Source organism: Miniopterus schreibersii (genome assembly GCF_964146895.1).
Source record: "Miniopterus schreibersii genome assembly, chromosome: 2".
In the NCBI taxonomy this organism is placed as follows: domain Eukaryota; kingdom Metazoa; phylum Chordata; class Mammalia; order Chiroptera; family Miniopteridae; genus Miniopterus; species Miniopterus schreibersii.
The window spans coordinates 182,619,664-182,643,872 of record NC_138102.1 but is presented as its reverse complement, the minus strand read 5'-3'; the positions used below and the strand labels follow the sequence as shown (position 1 = coordinate 182,643,872).

General features: G+C 39.9%; 2 protein-coding genes across 3 annotated transcripts in view; one reads left to right on the top strand and one right to left on the bottom strand.

Moving 5' to 3' along the window:
• XPNPEP3 (X-prolyl aminopeptidase 3) overlaps nucleotides 1-24,162 on the bottom strand; it is a 36,559-nt gene extending 12,397 nt beyond the window's left edge. The window contains exons 1-4 of one of the 2 annotated variants that reach the window (XM_081129133.1): nucleotides 23,999-24,162; nucleotides 14,123-14,236; nucleotides 6,600-7,007; nucleotides 3,778-3,980 (exon numbers count right to left, since the gene is read on the bottom strand). In XM_081129133.1, coding sequence (XP_080985259.1) covers nucleotides 3,778-3,980; nucleotides 6,600-7,007; nucleotides 14,123-14,236; nucleotides 23,999-24,062 — 789 coding nt within the window. In that variant the 5' untranslated portion in view covers nucleotides 24,063-24,162. Of the gene's footprint in view, nucleotides 1-3,777; nucleotides 3,981-6,599; nucleotides 7,008-13,061; nucleotides 13,152-14,122; nucleotides 14,237-23,998 lie in introns of those variants that run through there. The other variant, XM_081129134.1, reaches the window with a different exon arrangement.
• Nucleotides 16,257-18,421, top strand: DNAJB7 (DnaJ heat shock protein family (Hsp40) member B7; the record flags this gene model as incomplete). Its single annotated transcript, XM_081129135.1, has 1 exon — nucleotides 16,257-18,421. The coding sequence occupies exon 1, from the start codon at nucleotides 17,483-17,485 to the stop codon at nucleotides 18,419-18,421; it is 939 nt and encodes a 312-aa protein (XP_080985261.1). The 5' UTR covers nucleotides 16,257-17,482.
• Nucleotides 24,163-24,209: the final 47 nt, after the last annotated feature.

Sequence of the window (24,209 nt, the reverse complement as noted above, 5' to 3'; positions counted from 1 at the left end):
ATGTCCTGTGGCAATTAATTCTCTATGATAACCACATTATATGTGTGTGTGTGTTTATATTTTTATAAACGTACCTGTTTATAATTCACTATGGTATCTTGTTCCAAATAGGATTTTCATTAGCTTACAGATACATAAAATACAAGATAGCATAAATTCACGGTAGAGTTAAAGAAAAGCAAGGCTTAAGGGATGAAGCTCAAAAAAATAATAAGGCACACTATAATGACCTTCACAATTACTATGACTGCTAGAGATGGGCCACAAATTTACCTCTGAGTTTTCTAGCAGCCAATGTGAAAAGAAAAACTCTGTCGCCATATAATTTCTAATGTCTGTGGGATAAAAATAAATCAGCTGCACAGGAACATGACTATATGATACTGTAACTAGAAAGGAATTTCCCTTGAGTTTGTTACATTCTAAGAGCGAATGGAATGTGTGAAGAAATTTCTGAATAAGGTTTTCTAATATACAAGGTAATGTCATCACCATAAAGCCCAACAGGGGAAAAGCCAGGGGGACGGCAGTGGATGTATCTGTAGGGCTTGCTCCCTTTTCTTCCTGATCTTTCCCCAGATGTTCTGCCCTTCCTGGCCTCCCTATCGAAATGGGTACTTCCCACCATACTCTCCCCTTCTACTGCTTCGTTTTTCTTCAGAGCATTTAATTCCAGCTGACTTTTTATCACATTTGTCCACTGTCTTGCCTCCCCTAGAATGCAGACTGAGGTCAAGGACACAAGGATGATGATCTGTTTTGCTCACCACTGTATCTTTAGAACCCAGAGCAGGGCCTGGCACCATAGTAGGTACTCTGCTATAAATATCTGCTAAATGAATTAGAAATTAAAATTAAAGGATACACACACACACACACACACACACAAATATTGATACAGAACTTGTTAGCACTACATTTTTAGTATGAAGCTAAAATGAAATAAAACAAAAAGTATGGTAGTTCTAATGAGGCTCCTTCACTTAAAAACAGGGATTTCTTTGTCTTTTTATTAATTTCCTTTTGAACCTTTACTGAAGAGCACGGAGAATTTTTGCAGTCATGGCCCCTTCACACTGCTACGCAGACTGAACCGAACAGAAAAGTTCCTTTTGCTTTCTAGGTGGTCAAATGCCTGATCTTGCTTCCTTGCTTTTAGTAATGAATGTGCCTCCTCTGAGTCCATTTCTTCACAGATGATGGTACATGGTTCACATGCTACCTATCCTATGTGTGGGATGTCTTTCCTATAAAGACCAAGGGGCAGACCTTATGACTGCCGCTTATTAGGGTTGTCTTGTCACAATGTAGCCCATACTCCCAATTAACACTTGACCTTACTGCACTAGGTGTTATTTAAACATTTGTATTTTGGGTCTTTAAAAATGTAAAATGGGCTTTCTTTGCATTTCACTCTGTGCATCTCATAATCAGAATACATCATGAGTAGGTACTGTACAGCTTACGGAGAAAAAGCAGGAATACGTTCATGAAGGTCTGGTGTGCATGTCCACATGGGGGTGATGGGAGAGCAGGGAGACTGACATTTGAGACTGTTCGGTATGGCCAGAGTGTCAAGCACACGCGGAAGAATGAGACATGGAGCTGGAAGGGAAGGCAGAAGGGGCCAGATCATGAAAGGCCCTGCATAAGCATTTGAAATTTAATCCTAAAAACAACAAGGAGCCACCAAAGAACTTTAAGTAGAAGAAGGACAGTCAGATTTGCAGGCACAGGCAATAGCAGAAGCAAGGAGACAGCAAAGGGACACTAGCTGTCCTACTGTGCTAGGCACAGGCCAAAATAACCCAGCTTGGTATTTAACCCAGGTCTGTCTGTCTTCTACACTATTCTGCTTCCCTAGGGGACTAGTTAATTAGATACAAGGGTTGGGGAGGACAATTATCTGGATAACTTTCATATTTCTATCTAAGGTAGCTAGGTCAATGCTGCTACTGTTAACCATGAAAAAGAATACAGGAGAAGAGGCAGGTCTGGTAGAGCTGGCCAAGCACAAGTTTAGAGAACTACAGGAAATTCGGGTGGAGATGTCCAGGAGGCAGGATATACGTTCAGCCACAGGAGAGATCTGGCTGGACAAGGTCTGAGTCCCACTGGGTTTACTTCTGCCCATATAGTCTACCAACTCTCCCCTCTGTAGAGGTTACTTAACTCTAACGGCAAGGTCCTTTACTTATTGTAAACCAAATCAGGCTGCAAGAGAAACCAATTGATTCGTATCACACAGGCTTACGCCCCAAAAGAAGGGAAACTTTCATTTGGACTGAAAAACACAAATATAGCATAATTATTCTTAAGGAAACTATTTTGCCCAAATATCCAAAAATCTTATGGGAAAATTCTACACCAGAATTGGGAACCCTTAAAGAATATGACCGCTGGTAGCAGTTGTTCATGAAGAAAAATAAGGCCAAACTCCATTTCCCTGCCCGATGTCTTGACTGGGTTGGTAGATAAAGAGAATTCCTCAGATTTAATACTTTTAAATTTTGGCACAACACTTAAAATAGTCTCTTATGATAACAGTGTGGACAAGTGATAGAACTGCGGATGCGAATACTCCTGGGTGGACTTATAACTGATTTTACACCTTATGCAAAGACATCTGATACCAACTTCTCTGGAGCCCTAAACACTATCCCACAGATCTGTTCTTGGCTTCTTCTGTTCCTTATTTTAAAAATCAATCATTTGAAGGAAAACAGACATACACTTCTCACATTTGTAATTAGTTGTAAGTCGTCTTTTCCATGGCTAGAACACTGGAGAGTGTTCTTGAAGGAGGACCCTGACAAACTGGAGCACCTACTGAGGAGGGTCACCAAATGAGGGAAAATCTAACAGATGAGGGAATAGTTCAGGAAACAGTGTTTAACTTTGGGAGGACTATAGGTAGACCTCAGAAAAGTAGCGTTCAAATGTTTTTGTGCTATTACGCTATGATGTTAATTCCAGTAGGTCTGGAATTAGCTTGAGAGGTTGTGGTCAAGTTCCTGCATAGAACTGATTCTGGTCAAGGCCTGAAACATTGATTAACAGTATTGAGAGGAGTTTCAGAGGAGTCTGTTGAAGCTTGTCAGTATTGGTAACAGTGAGAATTAATGGTTTGCACTTGGTTTCCATGAGAACTCCAAAGGGCTTTGTTGTTATATAGCAGGAATCTGCCAATATGACCCAAACCAGAAAAATCCCTAGCGGAGATTCCATTTTGGGCTCCCTGGTTTCCAGGTGTTCCATGCAGACATCTGTGTTTCCTGATCCAGGAGAGAAAATGCATCCTGCCCAGCTCTTACTGAGGGAAGACAACAGTAGCCTGCACCTGGCTTCTCTGGCCGCTGGCTGTGAGACAACCATTGGCTGTGGCAGGTATTCTTACTTTAATGCTGTACCCTTTTCTTGTAATTGTGGATTTGTAAGCATTGTCACATTGGGTCCTATGAGTCTTCTTTAACCACTGAACTGTTTAACTGCCACTATTATTGCATTTATTGTAAGGGAAGGAAATAAAAATTAATTTATGTTGTTCCAAGGAGAAACAACTATGATCATGGGTAGAAAATACAAGAAGGCAGATTTACTTTGCCTTGCAAGGTACTGAGCAAGTCTCTAGACGTGTTCACTAAACATCAAAGTTGAAGCTAAATGTTCACCTGCCGTGAAATTACTACATTACGTACACAACCTTAAGGTGCCCACTGAACCCTAAGAGCTTAGATTTTTTTCATTTGAAAACAACCTTTTCAGTAGGAATCACACCTGTGACGTCAGCTTCCCAGCAATCTGCATTCGTTCAATTTCAGCAGGAGATTTGATGAGCCGGAGGCGCTGGACCAGCTGCTGGACAGCCCGCACCTTGTTCTTGCTCTTGGTTTTGACGTCAGTCAGGCGCTGCATGTAGTCCGAGTGAAGCTGTGCGTGAGCGGGCCTCATCCAGTCATACCACAGTGTATTTGTCTCAGCTTAAAATGAGATGCCAAAACATCAATTTAAAATAAAACTAACAGCAGCAACAACAAATACCAACTGTCATAATGACTTAAACAGGAATCAAAACTATAAAACATGCAGTGTGACTCTTAAAGGGTTGAGCCTGAACTCTGTCAGGGCTGAAGTAATTGAAGGGTTTGATTCTAAATCATGGAAAGGTCATTCCCTGAAAATGGCAAGATATTCTGAGACCACAGAGACAGCTTTTCTGCCCCAATACAAAACTTTGGAACTACACAGATGGAACTAAAAACCCTTATTCAAGCTTTGATTTTATTTATTACTTACTAACTGTTAAAGAACCACTATTGAGCTCGAGGCATTGCTGAATAACTGAACAGAAAGGACAGAAAAAAATGTATTTACACCATGACTTTATGGTTAAAAGCATTCCATCCCTCAGAACTGGAGAAAGGATGTTCTCAGGGGCAATTATTCACGGCTATAGAAACATCTCAGTTGATAATATGTGCTAATCCACTCTTATCCAGGAAAGCTTTCCTTTGTCTCTGCTATGTATTCTCATTACATACAAGTACTGTTCACCTTTTAACTATAGAGACCCAAAGAAATGGCCTATAACTGGCCTGAAATATAAAATCATTATGAAAATGATTTCCGCTTACACCAAGTCTCCATTTCCTTTCATTTTTTCTTATTTATTTTCTTAAATTGAATTTATTGGGGTGACATTGGTTAATATAATTATATAAATTTCAGGTATACAATTCTACAATACCTTTTTTTTTTCCTGACAGTAGCCAATGAACAGCATTCCCAAACTACGTCTGAAGGGTTGTATGTTTTGTTGTTTTTTAAAAATATTTTTAATTGATTTTTAGAGAAAGGAGAGGGAGGGAGAGGGAGAGAGATACAGAGAGAGAGAAACATTGATGTGAGAGGGAAACATCAATCAGCAGCCTCCTGCACGCCCCCTACTGGGGATCGAACCAAAACCCTTTCAGTGTACAGGACAATGCTCAACCAACTAAGCCATACCAGCCAGGGCAAGGGACAAAGTAATTTGGAACATGACAGCCAGCAACTAGTTCAAGAAAAAGAAAAGCTAAAAAATGATTCTGTGCTCCACGTTCATGAAGACTTCGAAGATTATGAAAGTTCCACTAGCTTAGCTGGGTAATTATCTCTACAGAATTCAAACATATTAGAACAGGTATATTTAAGCAAATATTTTCTTTCCATGGAGTCTTTGTAGGAAAAAAGTCCAGTAAATTCCATGATGGTTGGAAACAATTTTGAAATTCTGTTTTAGAAACTGACTTCAGAAGTTATATATAAATCACACGAGAGAAATCAGACTAAAATTTTACAATCCTTGCCCCAGCCAGTGTGGCTCAGTTGGCTGAGCGTTGTTCCATGCACCAAAAGGTTGCCAGTTCAATTCTCGGTTAGGGCACATGCTTGGGTTTCAGCTCAATACCCTATAGGGGGTGTGCAGGAGGCAGTGATCTGTGTTTCGCTCTCACACTGATGTTCCTCTCTTTCTCCCTTCCTCTCTCTCTCTTTCAAAAAAAAAAAGAAATCTTTAAAATTTTACAGCCTGGCCAGGTGTGGCTCAGTGGTTGAGCATGGACCTAGGATCCAGGAGGCCGAGGTTCGATTCCCAATCAGGGCACATGCCCAGGTTGTGGGCTTGATCCCCAGTTGGAGGCATGTAGGAGGCAGCCAATCAATGACGACTCTCTCATCACTGATGTTTCTCTCTCTCTTCCTCTCCTTTCCTCTCTCTGAAAATCAATAAAGATACATTTTAAAAAATTTTAAAAAAAAATTTTTACAATCCTACATTATTTTGTCTAAAATTAGTATTTTCCAACTTGATCATCTATCTTATTTAACACATTTGGCTCTAAGTGACTTTTGGATACTTTAAAAATGCTTCTAGAGCTACAGATTTACAAGAATCACTAAGGAAAGTTTATATGGTAGTATAAGTTCTGCAAAGTTCCAGAAAAGGAATCCCAAAACATTCTGAATGATCATAATTTCACCAGAATGTAGAGAAAATGACTATTTTGAAGGATATGAACTGTGAATAGAAATCACCTAAGAATCTTATTCAAATGTAGATTCCGATTTAGTCGGTATGGAGTGGGGGCCTAAGACTTTACATTTCCAATATCTACTATGCATTTGTAATTCTAATATGCATCACCAGGTGATTCTGATGCTGGTGATGCACGGATCATTCTTTGAGAATACTGCCTCCTTTTGAAGAGTTGGCAAAAGCAGTAAGAGGCAGGGGTCAAAGGTCAAGAGACTGGTCAGTAATCTTGAAGAGTGGCCATGCCCATCCTCTACTTTAGAAGGAAATTCACTCTCTATGATTTCAAACTAGGACAGTTAACAGTTTATGTGAAGGAATAATCTAATAAGATTTAGCAAATGAATAAATGAAGTCTTTAAAGTAGCCCAGTCTTGTGGAAAAAACCTGATGTTCCTTTCTTGGTGCTTAAGGGAAACACTGCTATGGATAATCACTTTAGGACACGAAGAATTTTGTCTAAACAGGCAAGGAAGGTCTTAATCCCGATCTGGCCTATGATTTGACTTCTGTTCCCATTTGTTACCTTTCAGTTTGGATGCTAGATGTTGAAATTCATCCAGCGTATAGGCTTCGTCCACACCAGTTAGAGCTATTGCTCCATCAGGGCCAGATCGTGGGCCATCCCAAAGTTCTCGACTGGGGTCTCTCCGAGGCACAAAAAGCATGGCCTTGTGTGCTGGTAACTGCTTGCCAGGCAGGCTTTGAAGGACCAGAATGCTATCGGGCTCTTGGAATCCACACAGGTACAGGAAATTGTTGTCTTGATGGAAAGTATAGGGGATGTCATTGCTCATGTAGTATGTAGGGTTGGACAGCAAAACCACTGTCTGATCTGTCCCACTCTGGCCTTGTGCTTCCTTGTGGATCAGAGACATTAATTTGTGTCTGCGAAGTGCATATTCCACCTGGGATAGTCCTGGAGTCACCTCCCCTGGAAATGACAAACAACAGTGATGCTTTGCTTTTCTATAGTACCAATGTATGTAAGGTAGTTTAACATTAGATGAAGACACCCAAGCTCATTTCTTCAATTTATGCCAGATTTCTTCATGGCACATGGAGAATTATGGAGATAACCTGGGTTTAAAAGTTCTGTTCTATTGTAAAAATTTGAAGGGAAAAAAAAAAGTTAAACATAGTTCTGCCTGAAAACTGAGATCATGATGTCTTTAGATCTCTTCCAGCTCTTTGGTTCATTCGCATAGTCATTCAATCAAATACTTATTGAGCATTATTAAGTAGAAGACATTGTCAGGCCCTTAAGTTTCAATATATAAGGTGAAGAGAAGGTCACATTATGTTCCCCAAAAGAACATAAGCTTCATGAGGACATAGATTTTTGTCTGTTTGTTCAATGTTATAGTCCCAACAGCTAGAATAACAACTGGAATATAGTGGGCATTTGATAAATATTTGTTAAATAATCTACAGGTTTTTAAAATTTTTTATTTGATTTGAGAGGCAATTCCACTCCAAGATCTTAGGCTCAACACATGTTTGGTTTTAGACTCTACTTATCTAAAAGGCTTTCCTGATTAGCCCAAATCACATTGATTTGTCCCTTTGAATTTTTTTAAAGTTAACTATTTCATGTCACACCTATAGCTGCATATAAATATAATCCTATCATACTAAACTCTTTGAATAGTTAAACATTTCCTCCCTTTGCCTTCATTGCTTGACTCCACTCCCTTTCCTCCTCCATCAGCACCACACCCACGTCTGTCATCTTGTATGCATGCTTTCCTGTTTTCTTAACACTCATAAAATCATACACACATATACCATATACCTGCAGTTATGGATAGTTTTGGATACTAGTGTTTTACAAAAATGGGGTCCTATACACTCTTTTCTGTAGCTTGCTTTTCTAACACAATAATCATGGAAATCCCTCCCACCAAGTCATCTGGCACAGCTTCAATTCATTCTACTTAATGTCTTCATAATATTTCTTGGAGTGATGCATCGTAACTTACTGAGCCATTTCCTTACAGGTGGGCACTCATATTGTTTTCAGTTTTTTGCTGCTATAATAAACATCTTTGTACTTATTTATTTTTAATCTCACCTGAGGATATTTTTTCCATTGCTTTTCAGAGAGAGTGGAAGGGGGAAAGACAGAGAGAGAGAGAGAGAGAGAGAGAGAGAGAGAGAGAGAGAGAGAGAGAGAGAGAGAGAGAAAGACACACACACACACACACACACACACACAGACACCGATTGGTTGCCTCCCACTCACACCCCCGACTGGGGCCAGGGATTGAGCCTGCAACCCAGGTACATGCCCTTGGATGGACTCACACCCGTGACCCTTCAGTCCACAAGCTGATGATCTAACCACTGAGCAAACCAGCAAGGCCAAAATCTTTGTACTTATATCCTGGTACTTTAAGTCCTATATACTGGTGCTTTTATTTGTATGGGATAGTCCCAGGAAAGAAATTGTTGGGTCAAAGACCTTTGAATTTTCTTAGTACTCATGTTCAGTTCATGCAACTCAGTTGTTTAATGAATGAAAATACTTTTGTTTTTCCTATGTATAGATTACCTCTCCAGCAAATTCTGTAGTTTGCATTCCACTAAGAAAGTGTTAATTTTTAATTTAACTTTTATGTATCTGTAATATAAAAAACTTACGTTTTTATTGATGAAGTTGGTAAGAAATAAAAGAGAGAAATAAGAGATGGCCTTATTGGCCAGTTTGAATCAGGCAAAACAACAGAGCTGGGCCTGGAAGAGCTCACCTCACATTTCTTTTGGGATTGAGCTGGCTAAGAGTCCCCTAGGGCTTTTGGGCAGAATACTGAGCCTTGTCCCAGAGCCAAAGAACAGCTTAACTATTTATCCCTCTGATAATGATTCATGTTAAGTCTGCCACAGTTACCCAACACTGGAAATTTCCCAACTGACTCAAGCAGTAAATACTCTTATAGAAGCAGAGGCTGGTTCTAACTGGTGGGCTATCTGGCATTTCTTTTTTACTTTTTTATTTTCTCCTTTTTCTGTGCTTTGCTTTGTAATAAAGTCCATGTAATAAAACTAAATAAAAAAATCAATGCATTTTGTGTTTTTCTTTTAATTTTGGAAGGCAAGAAAATTCACAATTTTAATGACCTTAATTAATCTATATTATCTCTCATTTTCATTAACAGCAGAGTATGCATTTATAAGTTAGAAAGTAATTTTTGAAAAGAGATATAATTAGCCCTGGCTGGGTAGTTCAGTTGGTTAGAATGTCATCCTGATACATCAAGGTTGTGGGTTTGATCCCCGGTGAGGGCACATACCAGAATCAACCAATGATGCATCAAGTGGGCAACAAACTGACATTTCTCATTCTTTCTCCATTCTTCTCTCTCTCTCAAATCAGTAAATAAAAAATTAAAATTAAATAAATCAAAGCAGGATTGGAAAACCATCTTTCCTACCCTTCAAAGCATTCCTCTCTTTGCTGGATCTAATTTCATAAATTGAATATTTGAGAAATATTTAAAACACTGGCTACATTTTCCCACACTTCCTAATTATCAACACTATGGGGTGGGTCATTAACTAAATGCTTTCAAGCTTCTGAAATACCAAAGTGACAAAGAAAAATTACTATGGTCATGACAGAAAAATTATCCAAGGAAAAATACACCTTCCCTTATCATTTCAAGAAGGGGGGGAAAAAAGATGATAAAGTGATGAACTTTAACCCTAGAGGTAAACCTGGCAGTTGTTATGGCCTTTGATCACAGAACCAACCATTACAGAAAACCTCCGCTGAATTTCACCTGAGAAAACTGTGTCTGATAGACATTCTGGCAACTTGGTCAAACTGTAAAGTATTAAGAAACAAAGTTAGTATTCTCTCATGTGGAACCAATTAAGGGCTGAGGGGCCATTCTAACAAGCTTACTCAGGCAATCGAATGCCTAGTTGTCACGAGCTGGACTGTGTAAACAGCAAAGCCTCACAGTCAATTCTGAGATTCTGCAGCCGGGAAGAAAAGCTCTCGCTGGACATTTAAGGATTGGGCCTAGAAAGAGAATAAGAAAAACATTCTTCGTATTTAAGAGCCATGTAGAAAGGCCAGAGAGGAAAACTATGAAGACTGAAAATGGGCAGACAGATGCAGGTCTTTGGTACAATCTAGGTATGTGTTTTAATTATTTCCTGAAATTAACTAGATTAGGATTTGAACATGGTCTGATTCTGAAGCAGCATTCTTGAAAATAATTCTGTTTAATATTAGGCAGTTTTTATTGTATATAAGGAAGTAGTTCATAAACTGATCTACTACTGGATAGTTGGAGAAAGGGTGTAAAGAAAGAGCTAGTAAATGTTTCCGTAATAAAATACATCACAGACTTATCTGAAAAAATCAAATAACCAAATAACTAATAAAAAAATACTCTAAATAGATTTATTTGCATATATTGGAAAAAAACAAGCACATAAAAAGGGTACGTATTGTATGATTTCACTTACATGAAATTTAAGAACAGGGAAACAACCCATGGAGATAGAAACCAAAGCAGTGGTTAAGAATGCAGGTGGGGATTGACTGGAGCGGCATGAGGAAACTTTCTGGGGTGAAGATGTTCTATATCTTGACTGGGTGTGTTTTATATTGGTGTATAACTTTGTCAAAACCCACTGAATTGCATATTTAAGATCTGTGTAATTCACTGTATATAAATTTTACCACATTAAAAGAAAGTATATCACTCTCTAAACTTTTATATCAAGATTTCTCAGTTGAATTTATCAAAAATATTACAAAAGAGACTTTAAAAATATTTCCAGATAGTATTCTTTGGCACAGGTGTTAAATACTGTGCCGAAAACAAACAAACAAACAATTTTGTGGTTAAGTGTGGACTCCGAGTCAGATTGCTGTGAGTTGAAATCCTGGCTTAACAACTGACTTGGGGAGAGCTACCAATCTGCTCTGTGCCTCGGTTTCCTTATCTTTAAAATGGAGATAATAAGTCCTGGCTGGGTGGCTCAGTTGGTTTAAGCATTGTCCTGTACACCAAAAGGTTGCAGTTGTGATTCCCGGTCAGGGCACATACAAAGGTCAACAGACCAGGGAGTCCATAAATGAGCGGAACAACAAAAATCTATGGCTTCTCCTCCCCCCACCTTCCTCTCTCTCTCTCCCTCTCTCTCTCAAATCAATAAATGAAAATTTTAAAAAAACTATAAACAATCACTGAAAGATGGATACCTAACTGTGAAACTTTTTTAAAAAAAATATATCTTTATTAATTTCAGAAAGAGGAAGGGAAAGGGAGGTAGATAGAAACATCAATGATGAGTCATCGATCAGCTGCCTCCTGCATGCCCGGGACTGGGGACCGAGCCCAAAACTGGGGCATGTGCCCTGACAGGGAATCAAACCCGGACCTCCTGGAGCATAGGTCAATGCTCAACTGCTGAGCCATGCTGGCCAGGCTGATTGTGAAACTCTTAAGGGAAGAAGATTTGAGAATTATTATCTATAGCCCACTCTAGAACCAATCTTTTCATCATTTTAAATACTATACTTGATAATAACAATATAATCGCAGCCATTTTAATCCTCACCCGAGGATATTTTCTCCATTAGTTTTCAGAGAGAGTGGAAGGGAGAGAGAGAGAGAAACATCGATGTGAGAGAGACACATTGACTTGTTGCCTCCTGCACACCCCCAACCAGGGCTGGGCATCGAGTCTGCAACTGAGATACATGCCCCTGACTGGAATTAAACCCATGACCTGTTGGTCCTCAGGCCAACGCTCTAACCACTGAGCCAAACTGGCCAGGGCAGCCATTATATTTGATGAGGTAAAAGCATTCCCTCACATTGTGGGCCCCATGGCAGTAATTCTGATTACTTCCCAATGACTCTGTTGACTGCTATAGTTGGAGGAAAACCACAAAGTGGTTCTGGATATATCTGACAAGATATTCTGACAGCCCAACTTTTGAATAGCCCTTTCTTAAAGCACTCCAAACTGTATCTCACATGCTAAAATTAAGCCTGCTTAGAAGTGTAAAAATGTCAGAAATACAGGTTTTTGGAACAAATGCTTCATTAGGCATGAATGCTTCCCATTCCCTGAGAAGTTGCAGTGTTTGTGGGAGAACACCTTGCTGTTCTGCTAGTGACAGCATTACTCCTGTGGCAATGTCAGGGAACTATGTAAGTGTCTGTCTTGTACAGATATTATAAAAAGTAGATCCACAGCTCCTAATAGTATATAGCTCAGAATCACTTGCCTTCCTACATTGGATCACTTTTATTTCCCCCCAGGTAATAACTCATGATCCAAGAGGATGAACTGATATTTCTGTCTCTAGAGACACAGTCCTTAGCACAGGGATGGATGGCAGTATCATAAAAAAGAAGAAATGGTCTGTAATGCTAAGATTTCTTTAAGAAAATTGTAAACTGTAAAGGTCACTAGGACTACCTGGGGGAGTCTATCTCACTCTTTATTTCCATCTAAAACAGTAGTAGTGCAACCAGAACAGAATTCCTTTATCTCCCATGTTATTCAACTGAGTATTTTCAAGGTTACTGTTGCTTCAGGAAACTTGGGTAGGTATGGCCAAGAGAAATTAGCTCCCCAAAATTCAGAAGGAACTGACACAGTAATTTCACTTTAAAAAAAATTATTTTAAGAAAATAATTTATTAGTATACAGAGTATACACACACACACACACACACACTTTACATTCACTTTTTATACCGTTAACATGTATATAACATACATAGCAAACAGTCTAGATATAGAGGTGATCACTCTTACAGTATGATTACTAGTTTCAAGGCCTGGAAAATGCAGCTCACCCTATAAAAGTAGCTCACCACAAGAAATCAATAATTTTCAAAGCTGGGAAAACTTAATATCAATTCTACTTTTTAAAAGAAAATCGAAGCTACAGGTAGGTTGATAGGGTAGAGAAACACTTAAATTTATGTCAGCTGGATTGCTATTAAGCTTACCTTACAGCTTTGAAAAACTCTGACTTCTTGTGTGTTTCAGTGGTAAGCTGCATTTCCTGAGTCTCAGCCAACTGCCCAGCAGGAATTCCAGTCTGGGGAAGAATCAGCAAAAGGAAGCCCTCACTGAGACACACTGATATCATTCACTGAGTGGAGACAGTGAGAGTAACATATTTCTAAAGGCAGTTTAGATTATTAATATCTACACTTTCATAGAAAAAACAGATTTAACTTCTCATGGCAGAAGCAACAGTTAATTTCCCTTGAAAACCTGGCTGCTTTTTCTACAGATCACTTGGTTTCACTCTACCTACTCTTTGGGATGATATTCACTCACCACAGTTCATCCCTTATGCTTTTTTTAATAAAACAAAATAAAACAAAAACATTTAGGCATGAATTTGAGCGATAGTGAGGACACATCTAGCAGCAACACTGGAGTCTTACAGCAGAAAAAAATACTAGGGAGGTAAACTTTTATCAAGTATAAAAATTAGTGAAATAAATAAATATCAATTTTTGCATCATCTTTACCAGTGCTACCACCTCTCAAAGCTGTGACAACCGGACCTGGAAACCTTATATAACATATATATAGAAATATTTTTGTTAAACAAAATTTTGAAATGAGTATTAAACACTTTCAAGAAAAACACTTTTTCAAGGATGACACACAAATTCGTGACGTGTTCCTTTTTTAAAAAAAAAACACAAAATGTTTTCTAAAATGTCTTTAACACAGTTCACTAGGAATCAATAGTTAGAACACAATTGTAGAAACTGAGTCTTAGAAAGTAATAGAACTTTTAAAGAAAATCCCAGACATAATTTTCACTGATAATTCTGAATTGTAAGGCTTATAGTGCTGTCAGCGGAGTACCAGAAGCCACATGTGGCTATTTAAGTTTAAATTTAAGTTATTTAAAATAAAATAAAACAAATCATTTCCTCAGCTGCCCTGGCAACGTCAGCACTGCAGCAGAGCGAGCATGCAGCGCCCCTGGCGGCGACCCCGCGGAGCAGCTGCAGGTGCGGCGGCGGCCGGCCGCGCCGAGGCTCACCTGGCCGGAGGAGGTGCGGGTGCGTGGCGGGGCTGGGCTGGCCCAGCGGCCGGCTGGGCGTCCTCTGCGGGCTGCGCTGCAGGCCGTAGGTCCGCTGGCGGCACGGTCCGCACCCTGAGGAGAAGCGGAGAGGAGGAAGTGGGACCAGGGGCCGAGGAGGCGCCAACAGTACTTACGTGCGCTTGTCTGCCAGCCTTGGCACGCCTTAGCAAGACGCAAACTAGTGCCACCTCGGTATTCATAGGGCCCTTGGTCTCTGCCAGCCGGAGCCTGTGCTGGGCCCTAGGGTACGGAAATCACCTCTGGACCCTTAGTGACTTCAGCTGCTGCACACGCGTAGGTTATTCCTCTCAGAATGTGCTTCAGGCTCCAGCTTAGCTCCCTTCTCAGCCCGGCCCCGCCCACTCCAGCAGCCAGCCTAATTCGCAAAAAAGTATCGCAGCCACCCTAACCCACGGGAAGAGCCCAGCTAATCAGTGCATCATAGCAGCATTTGCCTTCAAGTACGCAGTTCTCTCTCGTTTTTAATGTTTTCATTGATTTCAGAGAGAGAGGAAGGGAGAGGGAGGGAGGGACATCGATGAAACTTCAACATCCACCGGCTGCCTCCCACACGCCCCCTACTGGGGACTGAGCCTGCAACCGGGGCATGTGCCCTGATGGGGAATTGAACCAGCGACCTCCCGAAGCATGGCCCGGGGCTCAACCCCTGAACCACCAGCCAGGCAAGTAGCCAGTTCTCTTGGTCTAAAATGGCCTTTGCTTGCTTCTGGTTACCCAACTTCTCAAAAGTCAGTTCCAACATCACAATCTCGGAAACTTGACCTTAAAACTCCCCAGCTCTACTGCTTCTGATGCAAATACCCCTCCTCAATGCTCCTGTGCTTAACTCCACTTTAAGACCGATTACACTGCACATAACTGCTAATTTAGTTTGCTAGTTTACTATAAACTTTTGGAAGGCAGGGGTCGTTTGTTACTTGACTTTATTTTCCCCAGTGATTAGATTTGGGATGTATTTTTCAAAGTCAAAAAGCCAACAAGTTTGGCTTCTGATTAAATGTAGGGCATAAAAAAGGGAAATTAAGGACGATTTCCAGGTTTTTTGCAAGTGGGTGGAGGGTTGTGCCATTAAATGAAAGGAAAAGACTGAGATAATTATTGGCTATTCCACTGTAGAGGTCAAAAAGTCTTAAATTCAGGGAGAAAAATAACAGATTAGATATGTAAATTAAGGTGTCACAAGCACATACGTGGTATCTAAAGCCTAGGATTGAATATTACCTGTGTTACACTTTCACACTCTATTGAAATTAGTTTCTCAATGTTTTTCCCCTCAAGTATATGAATTCCTGGAGAGCAGAATTTTCTAACTCCTCTCTGTATCATAGACTCTCAATACACGTTCGTGTAATGTCTAGAACCTAAATTCTTAAATCCTGGTCCAAGAAATGAGATAGAGTTGGAAAGAGCAGAATTGGAATCAGACAGACCCAAGTTTAAATATCAGATTTTTCACTAATGAGCTAGGTTTCATTAGGCAAATCACTTTATCTTTCAGAACCTCCAGTTTCATATGAACACAGAATATTTATTTGGCTGGAATGCTGTGACAGTTAAATGAGAAACTGCATGTAAGTCACTTGCTACAGGGTCTGACCCAAAAGTGGTACTCAAATAATATTCAATATTATTATTATTGCTATTTATTTTCAATGATAGGCGAACATAATTATATTTATACCATACATACATGTAAGCATATACTCTGTAGAGAAATGAAATTGAGTTTAAGAGTTTTGCAATACTTCCAGTTAACTGGTATACAAAAAGTAAAAAAATATTCAAAGCCGGCAAACGGTCTTGAAAGACTGTCTAGAAACACACACTATTATTTTCTATCTCATTAGACTATCATATAACCAAGGTGTTTACAAATGTGATGGAAAATAAAACAAAATATAGCGGAGGAAAAACAGAGACAGATCATCATAGGGAATTTCCTAGGACAATAAAGTGAGCCAGGAATAGAATTTACATCTTTTTAATTCAGGTCTAGCCTACTGATAATTTAAATTGCCCCCAAAGAAATCAACTTTGGTTGAGTGCGCTTCTAACTGGACTTTCTATCCAAATTTCCCCACATACAATTGATTCTCTTCACATTATAAATGTAAATCAGATGCATAATTCCACCCCCCACCCCCACCGCATGGGTTCCCACTAGAAATGAATGCTAGCTTTATTTATAATGGCTTAAAAGTGGAAAAAACCAACATGTCCATCCACATGGCTAGTAGCTACTGTACTGGATCATCACATGGCTGACTCTTTGCCACCTATGTCTCAGCTCTAATGTCAATGCTTCAGGGCCTTTCTAAAACCAATCTAAGGTAGCTGTCTGCCATCACACTTTTTTTTTGAGCACTTATCACATTATCTCCAATTATTTTTATTTATTCTTTGTACTCCACGATAGTGTAAATACCATGAAAAATGGAATTTTTTTTTGGTTCAATACTGTTATCACCAGGGGCTAAAACTGTGCCTTGCACAAAGTAGGCATTCAGTAATTATATATTGAATACATAAGTACACAATTTTAAATCTTTAACTATGTTTTTTAGTAGTAACTTTTAAGTGGGCAAAGATACTATGTCAAGTGACTCACCACTGGCATGCAGAAAGCTTGTGTAGCAGGCCACTTCTCCAGAAAGACTCCCCTGACCCCCCAGTTCTGGGGTAGGTGTCTCTCATATGATTACTTGGCATCCAGTGCTCCCCCATCAATGCCTTTATATTGTAACTGAGTTTGTTTGTTTTTATGTCCCACTGAACTGTAATAAGGATCTTGACTGAAATGAACAAATGTCAATAGCTTGAATACATTTTTCACATAGTTCACGGCTTCATTTTTCCAAATCAAAACATGGAAACACTGGGAAGTAAGTGATTACGGCTCAGTTACCTAGAGGTTACATTATGCAAGTGGCATGCTGTGGCCATCAACAACAGGTTCCACTGATTTATGAGGTATTGAGGCTTCCAAAGAAATATAGGGTAAATCATCCAGGGGGTTCAGGATGGTCTGGAATGACTCTGGACTAGCTCCATTTGGAAGGTCTAGTCCCTACCCCAACCCCAGAATGACACCATAATGCAGCCCTCTCTGACATCAGCTTGCCACACAATCTAGTACCCTATCATCTCCTAGCAGTGGCCCACAGTAACATTGTCTTCAATGTAAAATGTGCCTATTTGCAGTCACTCTACCACCACCACCAGCACAGCCTGAGCTGAGAGGAAATCACCGTTCTCACTACCCAACCACAGCACCTTCTTCCAACAATTTGTTAAAACATGGTAGATTACTATGAAGTTCTAGGAGTGCAGAGATATGCTTCATGTGAGGACATCAAAAAGGCTTACCATAAAGTAGCACTTAAATGGCACCCTGATAAAAATCCAGAAAATAAAGAAGAAGCTGAGAGAAAATTCAAAGAAGTAGCTGAAGCATACGAGGTATTATCAAACGATGAAAAACGGGACATTTATGATAAATATGGCAAAGAAGGATTAAATGGCGGGGGTGGAAGTAATATTGATGATTCTTTTGAGTATGGCTTCACATTCCATAAGCCAGATGATGTCCTTAAAGAAATTTTTGGTGAAAGGGACTCATTTTTATTTCTTTTCTTTGAAGACTCACTTGAGGACCTTTTAAATAGTCCAAGAACTTCCTACGGAAGCAGAAACAGAGGTGCAAGATCCTTTTTCTCTACCTCCAGTGAATATCCAGTGTTCGAGAGATTTTCTTCATATGATACAAGATATACACCACATGGTTCACTGGGCTGTGAGGGCATTCATTTTTTCTCTTCTCCAGCATTTGATGACAGTGGGATGGCCAACCATGTATCTTTTACAACTTCACATAAAACTGCTAATTCTGGTATTGGCAGAAATACCAATACAAACAGAATTATTGAGAATGATGAAGAAAGAGAAGTTGAAGATGACAGCGAGTTGGAGCCGTTCCTTGTAAACGGTGTGGCAGATGAAGAGGACTTGGCAGAAGAACGCAGCTGGAGAAGGCGATCATTCAACAATTATTCACCCAAGTCCTACAGCTCCAAACATGCACCTCAATATACTTGTGTGGAAAATGAGCAACATACACCTTCGGTCACCAGCAACAGGGATCCCTCTGTTTTCTCAGCAGGACTCAAAGAAGGTGGTAAGAGGAAAAAAAAGAAGCATAAAGAGGTGCACAAGAAGTCAACCAAAAGGAATCATTAAATTGACTCTTCAGACACATTATGTTCATATAACATCTGAATGTGGCTCTTTGTTTTGATTAGTCAGAGTTTTGTAGGTAACTTTTGTTTAATATAGTAAGACTATGTTTTAACACGATTAGCAGGTTGTGGACATCTGGTCAGTGGTTGTTTGGATTAGGTATGTCTGAAAAAGTTGTGTTTGTGGTGACAGTGATGTTAATAATTTGTAAAGTGGCAAAGATTAGTTTACTTTTGTTTTGGAGCTAAATGTTTACATATCAGTTTTTTAGTATAGTTTATGGTCTATTTCATTATTTTTCTTTTAATGAAAACTACAAACTTTCTGAAATATGTATAGCATTAGGAACTAAAAACGTACTGAGACATACAGGTTCAGAATATATAATTACTCATGAAATAACTTTTTCCAATAGAGGCAAAGCATTTGACACAGAACTTAAAGACATTATAAATTAAAGTATAAAGTATTTTCTTTTAAGTTAAAAATAGCCAGACTCATATTTGCATACCCATATTCACAGCAGTTATCATTCACAGTAACCAAGAGTTGGAACCAACCCAAATGTCAATCAATTAATGAATACATAAAATATTTATACATACAGGCATGAAGGGAATATTATTTGGCTGCAAAGAGAGAGGAAATCCTGTTATATGCTACAGTGGGACAGACTTTGAGGCATTATGCTAAGTGAATAAGCCAGTCATAGGAAGACAAATACCTTATGATTCTACTTATATGAGGTATCTAAAGTCAAATTCATAGAAACAGAAAGAAGAATCATGGTTACCAGGGAGCAGGGGGAGAGGGAAAAGAAGAGTTGTTAATTGGTATAGTTTCAGATTTGCAAGATGATGAAGTTCTGGGAATCTGCTTCACAACTGTACATTTTAAAACAATTAACATGATAAATTTTATATGTATTTTACTGTAACTTTTAAAAAGCCAGACTTACCATGAATTCCTCAGAGCAACCTGCCTATGTCACGTGTGATAGGCCATCAGTGAATCACTCCAGACAGGAAACTTTCTATTTTCCTTTTGAGTATGTACACAGGATCTACAGATACATTCCTCTAAAATACCGCCTTTAGCCATTCTAATTGAGGGTTATGACAGAAGGTAGATGAGTTACAGATATACTGGACAATGAGCAAGTGGTTTGAGCTCAATGTTTGAATACATTTGCTTCTTTCAAATTAACCTAGTTTAATATCAACATGATTACTTCTTAGCTTCCTTCAGTTATTTAATTTTCAAAATATATTTCTTTTCAGCCTGTTGCTTTTATTCATTTAACAGTATTTTTTAAAGATTTCTTTTTATTGATTTTATTAGCGAGAGTACCTACTGTTTGTCAGATAGTGTTCTAGGTACCGGAGGTACAGTAATGAACAAAGAGCAAAAACCTTAGCTGTCACAGAGTTCACAAACTGGAGAGAAACGATAAACAAGTATTAAGTAATTATAATGTGAGTCATAGGTGCTAAGGAAAAAAACTTAAGTAGGGGAAGGGGATAGAGGTTTTGGAGTATGAAAGCTGAAAAAAAAATTAAATACCTTTTTTTTTGAGAGAGAGATAAAGGGAGAGGGAGAGAGAGAGAAACATCGATGTGAGAGCATACACCAACTGGCTACCTCCTGCACGCCCCCTATCGGGAATCAAGCCAGCAACCCTGACATGTGCCCTGATCAGAAATAGAACTGGCCATCTTTCAGTACGGAGGACGACACCCAACCAACTGAGCCATAGTGGCCAGGGCAAGAGCTAATATTTTAGCTAAGGTAGCCAAGGAAAAAGGATGGTTACATCTGAGTCAAGATCTCAAGGAAGTGAAGGAGTTGGCCATGTAGATACCTGGTGAGAGAACTCCAGGCAGAAGGAATAGCAAGTGGAACATTCCTAAGGCAGGCTGTTTGAGGAACATGGAGATCAGTGGTAGATGACTGAGAAAGTAAATGAAGTAAGAAAGGTCAGACCATGCAGGGAGTGCTGATCACAATATGGGCTTTTTTACTATATGTGGGACAGGAAACCACTGAAGGCTTTGATCAGAAGAGTGACATAATCTGATATATTTATACAGGCCCACTCTGGCTGCTGTCATTGAAAGCAGGCTCAAAGTAGGCAGGGATAGAAGCGGAGACATCAGGCTACTGCTACAAACCAGGCCAGGGATTGTAGTAGCTTGGTCCTGGGTGGTGGAACTGAAGAGCCGTCAAATTCTGGACATACTCTAACAGTAGGGCCAAACATTCGCTAACAGGCCAGATGCTGAATAAGGTAAGAGTCAAGGGTTTTGGCCTTAGCTACTGGAAGCAGGGAGTTGCCATTATCTGAGATAGGGCTGCAGGTGTTTTTGATGGACTACATTTGAGATGACCCAATTTATTAAGCAACTGAAAAGAAATGCCTGCATTGACTTGTATCCTGCATGTTCCTTGTCACTGAATTCTTCCTTTTTCAGCAATAAGATGCATTGATATTAACCTTTTAGCTCTTACAAATATAATTACTGTAAATTTTAATGTAACTAATAGATAGGAGCAAATAATCTAGCAGCATGAAAACCCAATCACCTTTGGCAAAAAACAGTTCAGTGGTATTTAGCAGTACAATAAATTTGGAAACCAGAAAAAATTGTATCTACTATTTTTAAATGACTTGTAGTAGTGTGAAATTCTTTTTAAAAAATATATCTTTATTGATTTCAGAGAGAGGAAGGGAGAGGGAGAGAGAAATGTCAATGATGAGAGTCATTGATCAGCTGCCTCCTGCACGCCCCCTGCCGGGGATTGAGCCCACAATCCGGGCATGTGCCCTGACTGGGAATTGAACCATGACCTCCTGGATCATGGCCGATGTTCAACCACTGAGCCACACCAGCCAGGCAGTGTGAGATTTTTAAGTTGGTAGGTGGGTGGGGAGGAAAGGTCATTTATTCTATAGGAGATAAAGGGAACAATTAGCACTTAAAGCTTATTTTCAGGAAATAAAATCATAACAACCTAGGTATTTTATTTTTTTTAAATGTTTTTATTGATTTTTAGAGGGAGAGGAAGAGAGAGAAACATCAATTCAAGAGAGAAACATGGATTGCGTGCCCCCTACTGGGGATCGAGTGGGCAACCCAGGCATGTGCCAACCTTTCGGCACACAAGAGGACACCCAAACAACTAAGCCACAAGGGCCAGGGCAAATGATATAGTCTTTTAAAATACAACTTACTTATGCACCATTAGTGCTTTACTTTGCTTTTTCTCACATGACTAGATCATGTTAATATTTGCATATTCCAACCAATGAAATCACTCTTTTTCTTTTTTAATCCTCACCAGAGGACATGCTTTCTGGTGAGAGAGGAAGGGAGAGGGAGGGAGAGGGGGTGGGGGAGAGAGAGAAACATCGATCAGCCGCCTCCTGTACAAACCCTGACTGGGGATCAATCCTGCAACCTAGGTATGTGCCCCAACCGGAAATCGAACCCATGACCTTCTAGTGTACAGGACACTCCAACCAACTGAGCCACGCTGGCTAGCACTGAAGTCACGCTTTTAACTGCATGACTTTCACAGATGAGAAAGCTTCCTATAGTACTTGATACTATTTACTCACAACCTTTCTAAAAAAGGGCAACCAAGAGCACCACAGACAGTAAAAGTTCTATTTCTGAGCACTTCAAGTCAGTGAGTCTTCAAATTCTAAAACTTAGTAAAATCCCAGGATAACATACGATTTACAGCCCATTAGTGCCTTTCTTGAGCTCCTATGTCATTTGAGCCAAGACTCTATTACTATTCTTTGCTATAGTGTCACTTATCTACTGTTTATCACCTTGGCTAGACTGTAAGCAACTCCAGGGAACTGGAGATTCATCCACAATGACTACTAACTCAAAAGTTATTGAATTAGTAGTCATTGTGGCCCAATAACAAGTTCCAAAAGGACTCTACTAAGCCAGAGTTAAGAACTAGTGGTATAACAGAAAAAGGACTCGATGGCAATACATCTAAAATTCCTGACTTGCTACTTGTGATCCTGTGTTAGTTTCCGTTCTCCATCAGTAAAATATCTGCCCTAATTTATTGGACTTGTGAAGACCCAAGTAGATCATTCATTTATTCAAAAAGCCTATGTATATAGTATATAAATAAAATGATAATGTAAGAGGTGGTTAAATTTATTTATTCTACTGAGGCAAAATGACGCATAATATTTTTTTGAAAGACCTTGGTGTGTATAATACAGTATCTAGTCCTAAACCTTGATTAATCAGGTTTTACACAAAGCCTTAAATACAAAAAAGTCACAAGCAAAAGATGGTTACAGCTCCAAATCATAGGTTGTGGCCCCTGTGATTAAGACTAATTATGACTTGGTGAACACACAATATGACATACAGATGTATTATAGAATTGTACACCTGAAACCTATATAATTTTATTAACTAATGTCACCCCAATAAATTCAGTTTTTTAAAAAGACTAATTGCACATCTATTCAACCACTCCCATGAGCACTTCAAGTCAGTGAGTCTTCAAATTCTAAAACTTAGTAAAATCCCAGGATAACATACGATTTACAGCCCATTAGTGCCTTTCTTGAGCTCCCATGTCATTTGAACCAAGACTCTATTACTATTCTTCGCTATAGTGTCACTTATCTATCACCTTGGCTAGACTGTGACCAACTCCAGGGACAGCTTTCTGCAGCTTAACTATTAGAACTGAAGAGCAAGATCTGTGCACTAGACAATGATTACCTTTTACTTTCTTTTTTACAGTAATCTGCCTTAATTTAATTACCATTCCATTTTCAATAAATTCAAGTATACCACCAGCATAAGAAACATATGCCAAGACATAGCTTTGATGTCAAGTACCATATGCTCTGGTTCACTCACTGTTCACATACCGGCCCCCAAAAGTGAAATATCCAATGGCAGATCACCTGCAAGGTAGATGATTCAGCTTTCACTGAGCAAGTTTTATGTTCATGAGATCAACTGCTTGTGATACAGTACACCCTAAAAAATGGGCTCCCAAATTTCTGGACTCCATCCTGTTTTTACAAACAGAGCTTTCAGACATAACACTTCTCAGGGGAATTGCTCAAAGGATTTGTCCTACTAAACATGTTTCTTGCACATTCTGGACCAGGCTCTTAAGTCAACTCTTTGAAAACACGAAAACTGAATTTTAGGTTAACCTAACAGAAACAAGAGCTACTTGGTATGAGACACTTTGTCACCTAAGCAAATGTAACTGACACAACTTCTATGAGTTCAAGTAACTTTGAAGACCTCTAGGGGATGGCCACACTTTTCTCTCTGCAGTCATTTCAGCTTCCCAGAATACCTCAACGGATACCTCGGCGGGAGAGAGAACAGAGGGCCCATTTCCAGGAGCAGCAAGTAAAGAAGAAACCAGAGGGGCGCAACGAGGGAGTGGAGGCCCCAGCAGAAGGGTCCGCCGAACCAGCGACCGCCCGAGACCAACTTGGATCCCTCCGGGGCGCCTCAGGCTTCGCAGAGAGCAAACCCTGGAGGGGACACAGTGGGAGGTGAGGCTAACCTGAGAGGCCGCGGGAGCTGGCTAGAGCGGGAACCCGCCTAGTTGCTGAGAGTAACCAAGGCATGCCGGCCTCGCACGCGCGTCGGGAGGAAAGGAGGAAAACCGCGCGACGAGCCGCGGCTCGCAGCGCTGCGTCGCCAGGAAACCGAGCCAGGCGCCCCACCCCTTCCGGCCGGCGCTGCTGCCGGGGCCTTTCTCGTGCGGCGGCGCA